This window comes from Pararge aegeria, chromosome 7 (genome assembly GCF_905163445.1).
Source record: "Pararge aegeria chromosome 7, ilParAegt1.1, whole genome shotgun sequence".
Classification (NCBI taxonomy): Eukaryota; Metazoa; Arthropoda; class Insecta; order Lepidoptera; family Nymphalidae; genus Pararge; species Pararge aegeria.
Window position 1 is genome coordinate 6,898,731 of NC_053186.1, and position 15,305 is coordinate 6,914,035.

Genomic DNA, 15,305 nt, shown 5'->3' on the forward strand with positions numbered 1-15,305 from the left:
AGACCAGGCATTAGTTGCCTAGATCTGAATTCTCTGAGATATACCTAAATTTTCCTTCATATATGAAAGACCTAATACCAAAATTTCGCGAAAACTCTCAAATCATCCTTGAATTTATAAACGATCCTTACACTCATATAGTAATCTGTTTTTCGACGAAAAACATTTCTTATATGTAGTACTAAATAAATAAATCTTAGCCATAAATCAATTCGAATTAAATAACTTTAAATATAGTTCAATTTTAAACGCGGCAGATTAAAAGGTGCGTATTTTTGTGATTTTTATTATATGTTTTATGTAGTAATTTGTCTATAGTCATAGTTTTGTTTCATAATCATGTTTTATTTCATTTCATTCATTTTAAATGTGAGGCAAAAAAATCCGTAGAGCTACCTTATTCAAAAAAAATTCGTTAAAAAACCTTCTGACCTTTGTGATATCGATTTTCTCGCACATGCGCAGTAGGGCCTGCGCAGTGAACTTACGTTATTTCATTCCTCAAATCTTCTTTAATCAATACGCAAAACTACATTTTATTGGCGCTTTCAATTGTTTTAAAACAATAGTGATTTGCTGAGTTTTCAGTATAAGTTTGTACAAGTAAAAAAGTGGCAAGTGACTAAATTTTAAAGAGACGAAATTAACATGACCTTTTTCTTTTTACAGACTTAAAATAAGAAATAGAGGTTACCGATATGTCAAAGATAACTCTGGACGGCTTTTTTTCCTACTGCAAGCAAATAGCTGAACACATCCAGTTGGTTCGTTCATTTTATAGCCGCCATCTTGCGCAGCCATTTTGATTTCTGCTTCAGCCATCTTGATTTTCCGTTCTTTGTTCTTGAATACACAATGGAGTGTATGCTTTTTATTACTAATTGCAACTGTTTTATTTCTAATTCTGTATTATTTTTCTTTATTGCTTTTAAGCTTGGTTGTGCAAATAGCATGTAATATGATTTACTTCAATTAACTAACTATGTTTTTTTGTGGAAAAGCCATCGTAATCTTCAAAGCGCTTGGAATTCCTCGAAGTTTATTTTCCATTTGTAATACGGATTTAATTACCTGACAGAAATTAAATCCGGATTGTATTATTTATTAAAGACCAATGTATCAAAATCTGTTCGGCTTCCACGTGCTAGGTGTGTGATCACGTTTCTTTCTAAATATTGATATTATCATCAAATTTCAAATTATCTAAATAAAGAGGATATAAAGGATTTGAAGACCATATTTCAACTAAGGATACAATTTTCAGATCTTAGAATATATATGAAAAAAAAATCTTTGTTATTATTTTATGATTCTATGCTTTCAAAAGACAGCTTTAGCTAAAGACAAGAAATCTTTTATTTATTTGATTTGAAATCCAATTGAAAAAAAAAATCGATTTCCGGGCCAGGTTAATAGTTGTTGGAATATGATTCTTCGCTAAAACATTTTTTCGGAAACATGCGGCCCACACTCGTGGATTTTGGAACTCCCTGCAAAAGACCTGTGTCCAGCAGTAGACGTCAATCGGTTGAAATGATTTAGATGATAAATTCTCAGTTCCTGTCCTGAGTTAAGAAATTGGCGTTCTTGGTGCTTCGGAGAGGACGTTATGCCGCCGTTCGAAATTGTGGTCATTAACATGTGATAAGCTAATTAAAGCAAAGTAGCGGGTTTAGGCTCTAAATTCCTTGTTCCTGTGAAATAGCTGGCCTTGGTCCAGCTGTGCGAAGTTAACAGGCAGAGGATACTGATGATAATTTTACTTACTTGTACCTATACCTACTAGATCAGTAGTTAACAGTATAAGGCACTATTCATACCTCCTTTTCTGTGTCATACTTATCTAATAAAGACTGTGTTTTGTATCAGGGCGACAGAATGGCATCTCTATCAGGACAGGGGACCCCTAAGCTGACTTCTGGAGTCGGCAACCTCTACTACGACTGTAAGTATATTAAGATTTAAATATAACTATAACTTTATACATTTTGAGTGATTCCACAGACTGATTACATTTTTCATTGTTAGACTTAGTTCATATAGGTTTGCTCTTGATGATCAATATGTCCGACGGAATACAATGATGAGGATTTCAAAGTTTAAAACTTTGAAATATGGGATATTGAATTATTTATAATATTACACACATAATATACACTTTTAACATATTTAAGTTTTGTTTCCTATGTCCCTGACTGAGACAGTTTAAGCGGATTTGTAAAACGTGTTTCTAACCAGGTTAAGTGGTATCGCATGCCGGGATAATTCCTTGCATTGTACCAGACTTTAAACCAAACTAAAATATACTTCTAACTTCAAAGCCTTATCCTGGAATTTTCGAAAAATTGCCGAGAATTGCGGAAAATTGCGAAAATTGCGGATGCTAGCCCTGCAAAGCTGGTAAAGATACGAGCTTTGCAGGGCTAGCATCCGTGACACGAGATGAATATATCTACCCTTTATTTAATAGATGATGGGTAGACATAACCTATGTTACGATGAAATTACTCTAATACCTAAACTGCTAAATGCTAAACTATAATCTCACAGGAAGTTATACCTATAACAAATTGTCTGTCGGTAATAATCTGTGGAATCCAGTTATCAATATTGCTAACTAGCCGTCGCCCGAGTTCTACGTCTCCATTTATAACGGTTTTTTACAAGTCCTATGGGAACCGTTTGTTTTCCTGGGATAAAAAGATACACTCCGTCCTTGTAACACAGAGTTTCTGTGTCAAAAATCAAGTTGATTCGTTTTTTTTTTTTTTTTTTTTTAAGTATATAGACAAGTGCTTGACTGCAATCACACCTGATGGTAAATGATGATGCAGCCTAAGATGAAGCGCGCTTGCCTAGAAGATGCCTATTCACTCTTGATTTGAAGGTACCCAGATTATAGGTATCAGGGAAGACGGAAGATGGGAGGGCATTCCAGGCCTTTGCGGTGCGGATCAGAAAGGAAGAAGCAAAACGACGTACGTGTTGATGGTATTTCAACATACAAATAAAAATTTTCTTGTTTATGTTTTTTTATGTTGTGTTTATTACAGGTTTTCAAAACGTTTACAAATAATTTCCAAACAAAAGATTCAGATAAGAGTAAATTAGCATTTTCTAGGGAACTGCACTCTAACGCGGCAATCTTTCTATGAAACGAATTTAATCAGGAATCATCACCAAAATCTCGCTGTAATACAAAAGTTTACACGAGTCTCAAATTCTGCAGTTCTCAATTCGGTTGTATTTTTTTATTATGTTTGTTAGAAGTGTGTCATTTATAAACCTTGAAAATGTTGAAGAAACCATTTATTTCTTGCTTTGTAACGCTGTATAGTTGTATAGCGAAGACAATCATTTTAGTCAAAAAAAAAAAAAAAATTTAGAGTATTTTACTCAATTCAGTTCACCAAACAGTACGAATAAAAAACCTGTATCTACCCTCTGCGCACGTGACCACAGCAGCACGCCCTTCAGGAAGTTGAGATAAGCGGTTAGGATGTAATTCGATATTAAGATAGCCGAACATCTGATATAACCGTGACAAGTATATAATCTCAAAGGGATTCGAATACCTACAATTACATTGTGAAAAAAAGAATATAAACTAATATTATAAACAGGTTAGGTTCCGAGAGTCATGGCCCGATTTTAAATATTTCTTCACCAAAAAAGCACAATTTTCATAATATAAGCTATAAATTAATTCCAAAAAAATTATAAATCTTTAAAAAAAATGCTAAAATGAAACCCAAAGTAGCAAACTTTTGCCTTTAAAATTAATTTCTTGGCGTGCGTTGTGAAAACTACTACATGATTAAAGTACTCAATTCTACCCACAAAAAAATCCGGGAAGTAATATAGATATATTAAAGTAAACTAAGTATCATAGATAGATAGATAAAGTCTTTATTGCACAAATTAAAAGCGAAAACAAGAAATAACAAAATTATAAAAATATATATATATAAGATGCGCAAAGGCGGTCTTATCACTTTAAGCGAGCTCCTCCAGACAACCCTATATGGTAGAGAATTAGGTTAGGGTAAACGGGATAGTGTAGTTATGTTACAAAAGCAGCTTTTGTGTTCTAAAAAGTTATTTGATAACCCGCCAGTATTAACAAAAGTGCGTTACATTTTTATCGCAGTATTAATTCTTATTTAAATAAATAGTTTTATCATCAACGACATTTTTGTGGCATTAAAATACTTTTGAAATAATAATTATCGGACATTTAATTTAGAAGTTCGCGAGAGAAAGAAATTTAAATGCCTATAATACAGGTTTGGCACAGAGGAGTGGTGGTTCTGTTCTTCAAAAAAGATGGTAATACTTTGCTTAAGAATAACAGATATTTTTTGGGAGTCATTACAAATCGTCTCACTTGTAGGTTCGACGACTTCAAGCCTCTCGAACAAGCTGGTTTCCATAAGGGCTTAGTATCATATACCACATTCATACGCTGCGGCAGGTGATACAGAAGACTGAGAAGTATAACTGGCCACTTTGCTTAGTGTTTGTTGACTATTAGAAAGCCTTCGATTCAGTTGAAACTAGGGCTGTACTAGAAATGCCGAATAGAGTACCGTTATATATATATCCAAGTAATGCAGTGTTTGTACAAAAACGGCACTATGTCAGTTCGTATACAGGATCAGACTACAAGAACAATCCAATTGCAGTGAGAAGTGCGACAGGGAGATGTTATCTCATCAAAGCGGTTTACCGCTGCGTTGGGGGACGTCTTTAGGCTTCTAGATTGAATTCGACTTGGCATCAACATCAACGAAGAGTACATCGCTCAACTTCGGTCGTCAACCGCCGATGTACTTAGATACTCTGGGAGACCTTAATACGATGCTCAATGACCTCAGCAGAGTTTCATCATAGGTAACTTAACGAATAAAAGTGCGCAAGACGAAGATCTTGTTTAATGTTCCGCTTTAACCAGTAATCGTTGAGAGCACTGCACTCGAAATTGTCGACGAATAAATTGTTGGGATACCAATGTGTTCGAATGGCGATCGTGCACCGGCAACTGCAGCGTCGGTCGCCTTACCAGGTGGACAGACATACACACACATTAAGACAGTGGATAACGCTGCGAGAGATAAAAAATAGCGTAATTAAACCGGGATTCGATATCAATTGACTCGTCTCTTTATAGCGACGGTAACGGCTATAAAGGCAGGCAGGCAGGCAGGCATAACACAGGCAGGCAAATCCGAACAAGGGAACAAGTGAACAAGAGTCCTTTGTGACTTCTACTCGATGGTCAGGGTTTTCAACAATGCAAACGCCGCGGATTCCTTGGGAATTTCCGTCTCCTGACTTAAGGATAAAAATCCTTTTATGTTCTGTTTGCGAACGACATGAACTATCGCGCAACCTTTCGGGAACCAAAAGTTCTACCGCTAGCACAACTTTAGGAATTATTTATTACTCACTCACCAAATTGTACCTACTGTTTGCGAACAAATATGATTTCATAACAAATACTAGACGCAACGAATGCTTGGAAAAATGCGAAGCCAGTGCTACAATGAGTGCTGTCGATAACACAGTTCAACATACCACGTCTTTTTATTCGGAGTAGTATGACATGACTTTCAAATTTATCCCTAACAATTAAACACAAGTCACAACCAAAGCACCTATAATAGGTTAAGTAATTAATTACGAAGTGACAGTTTAAAAGTCTGTGCGTGAGTTCTATTAATCACCAGTCTGAATGGGTTTGTGGGTAACGCTCCGGTTAGTTTTGAACCATTCGGGATAATATAGCTTGGTAATGTGATTAAGCACTTTTTTTCCTATTGCAAGAGAAAATCCACATCCAGCATATCACGAAGGATGCTATTTAGTTTTACATATATTACACCGTCAACCACGCCCTCCACACCATAACAAATCATTGCAACAAAGCTGCTTTGCGACTGAAATAGGCATTGTGGTCCTACTCGGACGAGCTCTAGCACAAAATGCTTTACTCTATTTTCCATAGTAACACATAAGCAAGACCAGGCCTAGACTTTTTATATCAAGAGTCAATAACTACACTTTGCTTTTTAAGACTCCCATAAAAAACATAACTTTTATAATTAAGGTATATCCAGTGTACCTCAGCCTCCTTCCTAACTATTAGTCTCACTGGTAGGAACAGAGGCCTTCTGCTCAACACATATCTATCTTCTGTAGTCTCCATTATGTGCTTTAATAGCAGAGCTCCCTTTTCCATTCTCCTTAATTTTTCTGTATCTTAATATGGTTTTTAGTGGTTATCTTGTCCTTATTCCTAAAGGTTACATTTATTATATCTTTGATTTTCCATTATTTACAATAAAAAATTACAAAAATATTTTTTTAAAGATATCAATATGAAACGCTACGCAATATTGGCATTATTAATTGGCAAGATATATCAACATAAATCTCTCGCATCAGAGATGATATTAAGTTTAAACCCACTACGTTGCTTTAACACGGGCTGGCGGATTCCCCATTCATCTTAATTCATTAAAAAAACGACCTGTGAAGCCAAGTTTTTATAAAAAAATTCTGAAGTCGGGATTCGAACCCTCCATTTTTGGTCAGCATGCACGCGCCAACAGACCTTTGTAAGTAAAGTTAAACCTATTCCAACAACAAAATATTGCAAAACCCTGCAAAGGCGTGCAGTGATCAAGTCTACCCCATCTCGTTTTTATACCGGTATTAAATGTCCATCCGTCGGGATCTGTTAGCGAGGATTGATAGACCGCGGGCTCATGTGGATTTTGGAGGGAAAATAGATTTTAATGTTCTTTGCGTATTCTTTTCTTATCGTGTGTCAGTGTTTGGTGAACCGTTTGTATTGATAGTGAATACTGGTTTGTTATTTTTATGATGAAAATAAATCATTTATAATTATAGTTTATCCAGTATAACAGAACTGGGCTTATTCCCACAGTACTTACTGGCAGTAGATTCGTAATATATTTATAATAATTTAATCTTTGTAAAAGAAAACATTAATGTTTATGGACATAAACAATAGACACACTAGAAATAAATTAGTGATATCAGCATATCGTCTTAGAAAAGAGCAGAAATCCTTTGTGGGCTGAGTTTATGCTTTGATTTGATATTAATATTAGATTTACCCTTATGTTAGTTTAAAGAATGTATAAAAACACATTTAATGCATCGAGGTTACTATGTATTGATAAATTAAGATTGCCTGGAAGCAATCCGCTCCGCTTTCGTCTTACACAAGATAGAACAATGATTGATAAATTGCAAAATGATACTGGAAAAGAGCAACTCCTGAATTTCTTGCCGGCTTCCTCTCGGTAGAATCTGCCTTCCGAACCGGTGGTGGAGTCACTACAAACCGACATACTTGCCCTTCCAAAAGTGTGTAATTAGGCCTACTAAACTAAATTAATTTAGAATTTTGAAATTTGATTTTTATTACGTATACGTGTACGTGTCCTCGCTACTCGTATTAGTCCCACTTCTTTACCCCGATTTAGAGTTTAGACTTTACACATGCTACCAACTACCATAACTGCCTTGTTAATGTAGAGGTTAGTATATTCATATCGTATTTATATCCACTACTTATTTCCAAGCTTGTCTTATTTTTTAATTACTTACATGCGTTATCGATTTCCTTACCGTTTCATTTTTTTATTAAGAAAACACCCTCCAGGATCCTCACAAATAAGGGATTTGGCTAAAACCCAAGTCATTACCGCGGGAGAGGCCGGGATCAAGTTGTCCCTTCTATGGGTATTTATGACCCCACGCCACGGAGGGTTGAGGGTAAATACGAGTAATTGTTTCATATTATGTTGCGATTTATTAGTAGATTCCGTATAAATTAGGTATCTTGGTGTTTTCTTTAGTAAGTAGAGACGAAGTGACAAGGGGTATATGTATACGTACGAGGTCTTAGAATTTAAGAGCGCGATATTGCATTTTGTTCGTTGATCTGTCCGTCTTGTTCGTCTGCCAAAGCTCTATAATTAAACAATGAGTTTGAATAAAGATATTTTGAATTAAGCAATTTAGTAACATCAAATTCACATATGTTACGTCAATCTATGGGCCAAAGCCATAAAATAAACTTAGTACTACAAAGTAAAACGGGTTTATGTTTATGTGTTATGGTTTTACGGAAATGTAAAATTAATTTATTTATATACCTAATAGTATCTAAACTTGTCTTCCTATAATCTTCCTAAATCGATATATTTTCAATTTTAAACACGAGTCGATGAATGGTATTACAGTTAAACCTAAAGTTTTTGCTTAACGCCAGTTCTATTTTCAGGGAAAACCGCTGGCATTATAGTAGTAAAATTCGTTTGCTCTCTAGGAATACTGTTCTGTTAAAAATATAAATAAAAAGCTACACTAGTAACAAATGTTTTTTAAAGCTAGTTGTTAATAATAACAGCACAACAAACGTGCATATGTCTATAAAACTAATCTAAATTCCAACACAGAAGCGAACCCCGGGCCCCTCTACAGTTGTGCGCGAGTGTGGCTAATCGCAGGGGCTTCTAAGTGAAATTCTTGGCGACGGGGGTCGATAAGGCCCTTGGTACGTCGGTATGCTGTAATTATTTCTGATGAAAAACGATTTGGCGTGTTTAAACTAGTCGTTTTAAGTGTTATTTCTTATAGAAATGAATGACGACGACGAATGAGTGTTATAGAAATGACGACTGCGCACGGCTGCAATTCAGTAACAAAATGATTAAGTACATTAATTTTATCATATCGTAAGGTATAATTGCGTAGTTTAAAAGGTCCCACCAGCGGGAGTGTCGATGTCAAGAAACGGCATTAAAAATAAAAACAAATAGGATGCCGCTTCCGCAGGAAGATTACGTGCTATTAATAAAATGCCGTGTTAATACACTATTAATTTGAAATAATAATTTTTCAACTAGATGACCCGGTAAATTAAGTAACAAAAGAATACTGTGAGACTTTCAGACTGTTCCTCTTTTCTTGTGTTAGAAGACTAAAGGCTTCGTACTTAATTCCAAGACTGTAAGTCATCGGGAAATACCATAAAGGTATTAAGCATTGGGACAAACTTAGTTCAGCGGTCGTGTATGTTTAATGTTTTACAAAATAATATTCATTTTTAAATATGTTTGTTCTATAAGGATGAATTCTATACGAATATGAAATAATTCTATTAGGTTTACTAATTCCACGGTAACCTAAAATACAGTGGATATTAGCAAAGAAACTTGAATACAGACACTTAATCTTAAAATAGAGTAAGTTATAAGTGTAAATCCATTTGGCCCGTAATGCTTTACGAAATGTACAACTCAATAGCAATCGGCTTATGACATCAAAAACATAAGTTCACACAAAATCTCATCTCTGCTGTCCGACCATTTTGACTAAACAACCCAAAATGGAACTTGAGCTCTTACATTTACAGTAGATATTTCATTGGGTTTATCTTCTTTGGTTACTGATGGGGAGTAACATCTGGAAAGTGATGTAATGCTTGACAAATAAATTTTCCCAAATAGGGGTAGTCGTATCTATTATTTAATTGCTACAAGGAAAAGTGAGTTTAACGTGTATATCGATAATGCTGAAAATCTTTTGCAAGTAATGTTTGAACATAAAACTAAATGGAAGAGGTTTTTCATACTGATAATATGAAAAATAATCTAAGAAGGAAATAATGTATTAAGGATTAGCTAGATTAGCCTCAATATCTAACATCTAACTATGCTTAATCATACTCGAAACTTCTGTTACGATCGTTCGTTTTTTCCATTACTGTGATGAATTTAAAAAAAACCTTTCTTAGCAAACTCCTACGTTATAATATATTTATGCCAAATTTTAGCGAAATGCTTCCATTGGTTTCAGCTGCGTTGATAAATTTATAGATTTTCATGTCAATGTAAAGCATTACTAAGTCTTGTTTATGATAACTGCAAAAGTTAAACACATAACTCTCCTTATGCGTAGTCTGGTAGAAAATAAATGCGGCATCATTTTTAATATCTCGCGACATACATCATTGTAGAGGACATCGCGAGTGTGGATCTGACAGGCGAGTGATAGCATTAAGTGCGGATTATAACGGCTGGGGTCACACGGACCCCGGTCGCTGCGGGAGGGTTGGCTTGTGAAGCGAATTCTCCATACACATCCGTCGCCTTGCAATCCGTAGGAAGCTTCGGATTAACATAGTAACTAATAAGTAACGTTTATGGCGTTAGTGTTTGTCTATAAACTACTATAGCAAGTATTTACTGGAGCATTCTACTCGCACAAGCTTTCTGTAAAGCCTCGTGTCTTTGAAAATGTGTCATCGCGATTGATCGCATCGACCGATTAACCCTTGACTGCAATCTCACATAGTAGTAAGTGATGATGCAGTAAGATGGTAGCGAGGTTAAAGTTTCTTCGCGGCATCGTACCGGAACGCGAAATCGGTTACTAGTCATGACTGATGCCTCCCACGAGACCACACCAGAGAAAATCCGGAAATATAAAATTCCAACATAGAGACAGCCAAAGCGTTTACCACGCGCCAGGGAGGTCGTGTATATCGTGTGTAGACGGCAGTATTGATTGATTGGGTCCTTTAAAGTGCGAGATAAGGCATCGTACTGGAACGCGAAATCGGTTACTAGTCATGACTGATGCCTCCCACGAGACCACACCAGAGAAAATCCGGAAATATAAAATTCCAACATAGAGAACATAAGACCAAAGCGTTTACCACGCGCCAGGGAGGTCGTGTATATCGTGTGTAGACGGCAGTATTGATTGATTGGGTCCTTTAAAGTGCGAGATAAGGACTAGAAGATATATATCGGTGTGTGTTTCTTTTAGAGTTCGTCAATTAGATTACTTTCGTACATTAAATATATTAAATATCGAATGTATTTTGCTTGTTTTCAGGAGTGTAGGTAGGTACCTACAGAAAAATTCCCAGGATGCAAACCCACACATGTCAAATCACATACCGACTAGTTTTAATATTTCACCTTTTAACTAAAAATGGCAAACAATACTTCACAAATACTATACTTGGCAAGATCTAAACACAATGGTAGAACATTCCTGTATACTACTTATTTTTACCGTTGTATTCACTGATTTGGACTCTATTACTATAAGTAAAGGGTTCAAAATAGAGGCAACTTCAATATTTAAGCTGCATACATAATTTTGCGTCTTTTATATTGAAAATCAAAAGGTATTGTTATGATTGCAATGTGAAGGGTTCAATAAATTGTTTTATTTGATTTTGAACTTTGTTAAGAACAACACACAGTTGATTTAGCTGTATAAGCTGTTGGAATGAAAATTCTTCGGCTCCCAAGATTTTTTTAATAAATTTGGACACTATTCTTATGCCCAATACGGTCGCGTTCTCAATACTATGTATTTGAGGGGGAAAATCAGTGATTTTCTTTAGTAATATGGCAGCATAAATGAAAAACATCTGTGGACAAAAGAATACTGCATGGAGCAAATGCTGGTATCATGAAATATCTAGGGTATAATATAGGACGGCCAGTGTGCATTTTATTTAGAAAGTATTTTATGGGATAGTATGGCAAAAGTGTACTGTATTGTGATACATGCGAGACTGTGTATTAGAATACACACAAGGGTCCTTAGTCATACCAATAAAGAAATCTTACTATCGTCAACAAAGAGTGTATATCAGAATACGCAAAAAGGTCTTTTGGCGTACCTATACCATATCACAGATGTTTCTACGCAAAGTACATGAGTATACTTGAAAAAAGAACTTAGCACTTTATTATTCATACTTGCGGTAGAAGTTTTAGAAATGTGAAAAGCGTTATAGCCTCAGCATATAGTCCTTCGGTCATTTCGTATCGTCAAGCACTAACCGCCATACGTGTTTTTTTTTTACTACGACAATACACACATCGCCATCTAGCCCCAAAGTAAGCGTTGCTTGTGTTATGGGTACTAAGATAGCTGTTGAATATTTTTATGAATATAATACACATAAATACAATCATTTTCATCACACAAACATTTTCCAGTTGTGGGTATCGAACCTACGACCTAGGACGTAGGACTCAGAAAGCAGGGTCGCCGCCCACTGCGCCAGTCAACCGTCAAACATCATATATCTCACAAATCCCGTTGATATAAAGGGAAAATATTTGTGAAATGCACATTTTGGGATCGGACTGGTCGCAAGTAACTGTTTTCCGATGGTCCGTCCCTACGGCGGTCGTATCTCTGCAACCACATTCGTCCGTAAACAACGTCGAAGGCACGCAGTAACACGGAGTGCGCATTGCTACTCGAGGACTTATCCGACGGGCGACGAATTTTTACATTTAGCTTAGAGCTTTTTGAAACAAAGCTTTATGCACTACAACCATGCCTATTTCTGTCGCTAAGGGCGTGGGTGCCGGCCGGTGTAATGAAAGGTACATGAGGCGTAACACCTACGGGTTTGTTGTTACAGGTTGATGAACACAGGGTAGCACGTTGAATAATTTGTTCCTTGCACGGAGTGGAGTACCATCGCCTTGCATGATCTGTTGCATGCAAGGCGATGGTACTCCAGTTACCTGATGGGTGGGTCTTAGTCCGCGTATAATTATAACTATTAGAAATACCTTTGTCTATCTCCCGGAGGTTCATTGAATTTAGTTCCAAATCACACTTAAAATGAAGCTGGGTATTTAATTGCCTTCTTGTTTGCAGCCATCCTGCCGTACCGCGAGGAGGCTGCTCCTCAGACGCGGGAGTTCCTCGCCAGGGTCGTGGACGTGCTTCTGGACTTCGTGCAGAAGGTCAACGATAGGAATGAAAAGGTTAGTGTATTGTCATTATACCAAGCGCAAGACACTGCACAAGACCTGATGCTGGGGATATATTTTATAAGCCCCCGACGCAAAAACGACTAGATGTTATAAGTTTGAAGTGTCTGTAAATGTGTGTATGTGTGTGCGTGAATGACAAGATGGCGAATTATATATTTTTCACAACTCCTTCAATATGGGTATCAAGTGAAAGAGCTTGACTATTAGAATAAAGTACACCATATTGAAAGGCAATGATGTGTCGGGGTTTTATTAAATAATAAATTTATAAGTATAGTTTACTAGGTGTTGGCCGCGTTCGTCGTACGAGTTTATTACGGTTTTCTACAAATCTATACCAAACATGACGTTGATTGGTTTCTAAGAGATAGGGTGTGAAGGAACGAAAAACAGGAGAAACAAGGTGAAGAAGGAGGAAGAATGTGGACAGAAGTGTAAGTTAGTGTTATACAAAAAGACGCACATTTGCATTTATTATATTAGTGGGGACACCCTATATCAAGGATGCTATAGGGTATACCATGAATGAACATAGTTCACCTCCTGTTAATATATTAATACTATATTTATGGTAACAGTTTTCCACCTCCTGTTAATATATTAATAAAATGTCTGAACGTGTACACGTTCAGACATTTTATGTTTATAGTCGGTCAGTCAAGTAAGTTCTTTTTATATAATTGTCCTAGATCCTGGAGTTCAAGATGCCAGAAGAGATGGTGAAACAACTGGACCTGGCTCTGCCTGAAGACCCGCTGCCTTTGAAGCAGCTCCTCGAAGACTGCAAGATCACCCTCAAGCATCAGGTGAAAACTGGTAAGTACATACAGATATAACGAGAATCTCAGATCGGCACCATGTGATGCCATAATATTAATGCCATCCGAAATTTGGCAAGCATATTTATGCTTGCCAAATTTCAATGGATAAATAACTTGCATGGCAAGAATAAAATTTGCAAGATTTGATTATTAGACAGACATACATCGCAATAGGTAAAACTTAATAAAAGCTTGTGGAAAAAAGTTTTTTAATTAGTACAGTTTTCTAGACATCAGCAATTATCTTAAACAAACAATCTTAGTGCCATTCGATGCTTACGTAGTAGTCCAACAGTTAAAAGTCTCATACTAATCTTTTTCTTCCAAGATTCGAGATCTCCATTTGAAGGTTTCACACACTTGCCTTGGCAGGTTTCCAGTTAAAAGCGATTGCGACTGCGTTACGCAATAACCCCTATGAGGATACCGCCAGAGTATCAAGTGTAAATAATAGCGGTGATCATTCCAGAACATTTGAAGACATAATTGAATTGTTTGCCGGAGGGTAGATCCACAATAGATACATTTTTTTGTACCGGAGTGCGCTCGGGACTGTAATGTCGCGGAAGAACTTCTACTGTATGAAGTTAAAAACTGGATTTACTCTTTCGGAAAATTTGTAGAGGAGTATTATCAGTGGGGTTTTCTTCGAACTTAGAGCTCTTTATTATTAAAGTAACTTAGGTATATGACGATTGAATTATTTTATTGATTTATTAAATAATTGTGCTCTACTTAAAGAAATCTCTTCCCCACTCACAAACAAATACCCTTATGTTTTTCGGGAGTAAAAACAATTTTTTTTTTGCATATGAATTATTTTTCAGTTAAATTCCGATTGATCCGATTCCGATTTAAATCTGCAGCTAAAATGTAATATCATCCACCTTTTTCTTAGTTGTACACCACTATTAAAGAAAAACAGCAAAAAAGAGTAACATCGCAAAAAAAAAAGTTCACTTCGATTTTTTTTATAATCTGTTGAAAACAATGAAAGCTGTACAATTCGTATAGACATCACCCGCCGGAGCAAGAGCCCCCATTGAGGCATTACGTGCTCGACGAAGCACGCGCTAATCGCTCGCAGCTATACGGGCTTGTGATTTCCCGTTGTAACGGGGAAAGGTTTTTCATCTAAGCATACCTATTGTCTCTTTGGAAGTTCAAATGTTTGTCTTTTTGAACTTTTTAATCTTGATTTTTACGATTTCTTTGGCGCAGTGTTGCTGTTTAGTGGGTGCAAAGATACAAATTTGATTTTCAGTTTTATCAAGTAAATATCGACACCTGATCGACACCAAAATTATTGCTATTTCCCCCTTGGTCAAGTGATGTTAAAATTAAATAAAGATTTCATTTAATTCGATGACAACTTTAATAATTGTCTGCGATCAGAAGATGCATTGATGATTCAATATATGTATAACTCTTACAACATTGCCAACTTGTCTATGGCATCAACATCATAGATATTATTGTTTATTAGCTAGATTTTAATTCGAAGGCACCATTCGAATTAAATTAAATAACCACTGCCCGTTCGTCCGTCTAGGATGCTTGCATCTATGTAAAAGCTCTCTATGTAAAATTCTGTCAAGATCTATTTAGCCGTGCATAGAAAACA

The 15,305-nt window shown here is 36.2% G+C and overlaps 1 protein-coding gene across 2 annotated transcripts in view; it reads left to right on the top strand.

Annotated features, from left to right (window-relative positions):
* LOC120625373 (glutamate decarboxylase) overlaps positions 1-15,305 on the top strand; it is a 36,520-nt gene continuing 21,215 nt past the window's right edge. The window contains exons 1-5 of one of the 2 annotated variants that reach the window (XM_039892414.1): positions 1-265; positions 670-764; positions 1,870-1,945; positions 12,742-12,851; positions 13,550-13,676. In XM_039892414.1, the coding sequence (XP_039748348.1) occupies positions 699-764; positions 1,870-1,945; positions 12,742-12,851; positions 13,550-13,676 (379 nt within the window). In that variant the 5' untranslated portion in view covers positions 1-265; positions 670-698. The remainder of the gene's footprint in view (positions 266-669; positions 765-1,869; positions 1,946-12,741; positions 12,852-13,549; positions 13,677-15,305) is intronic. The other variant, XM_039892415.1, reaches the window with a different exon arrangement.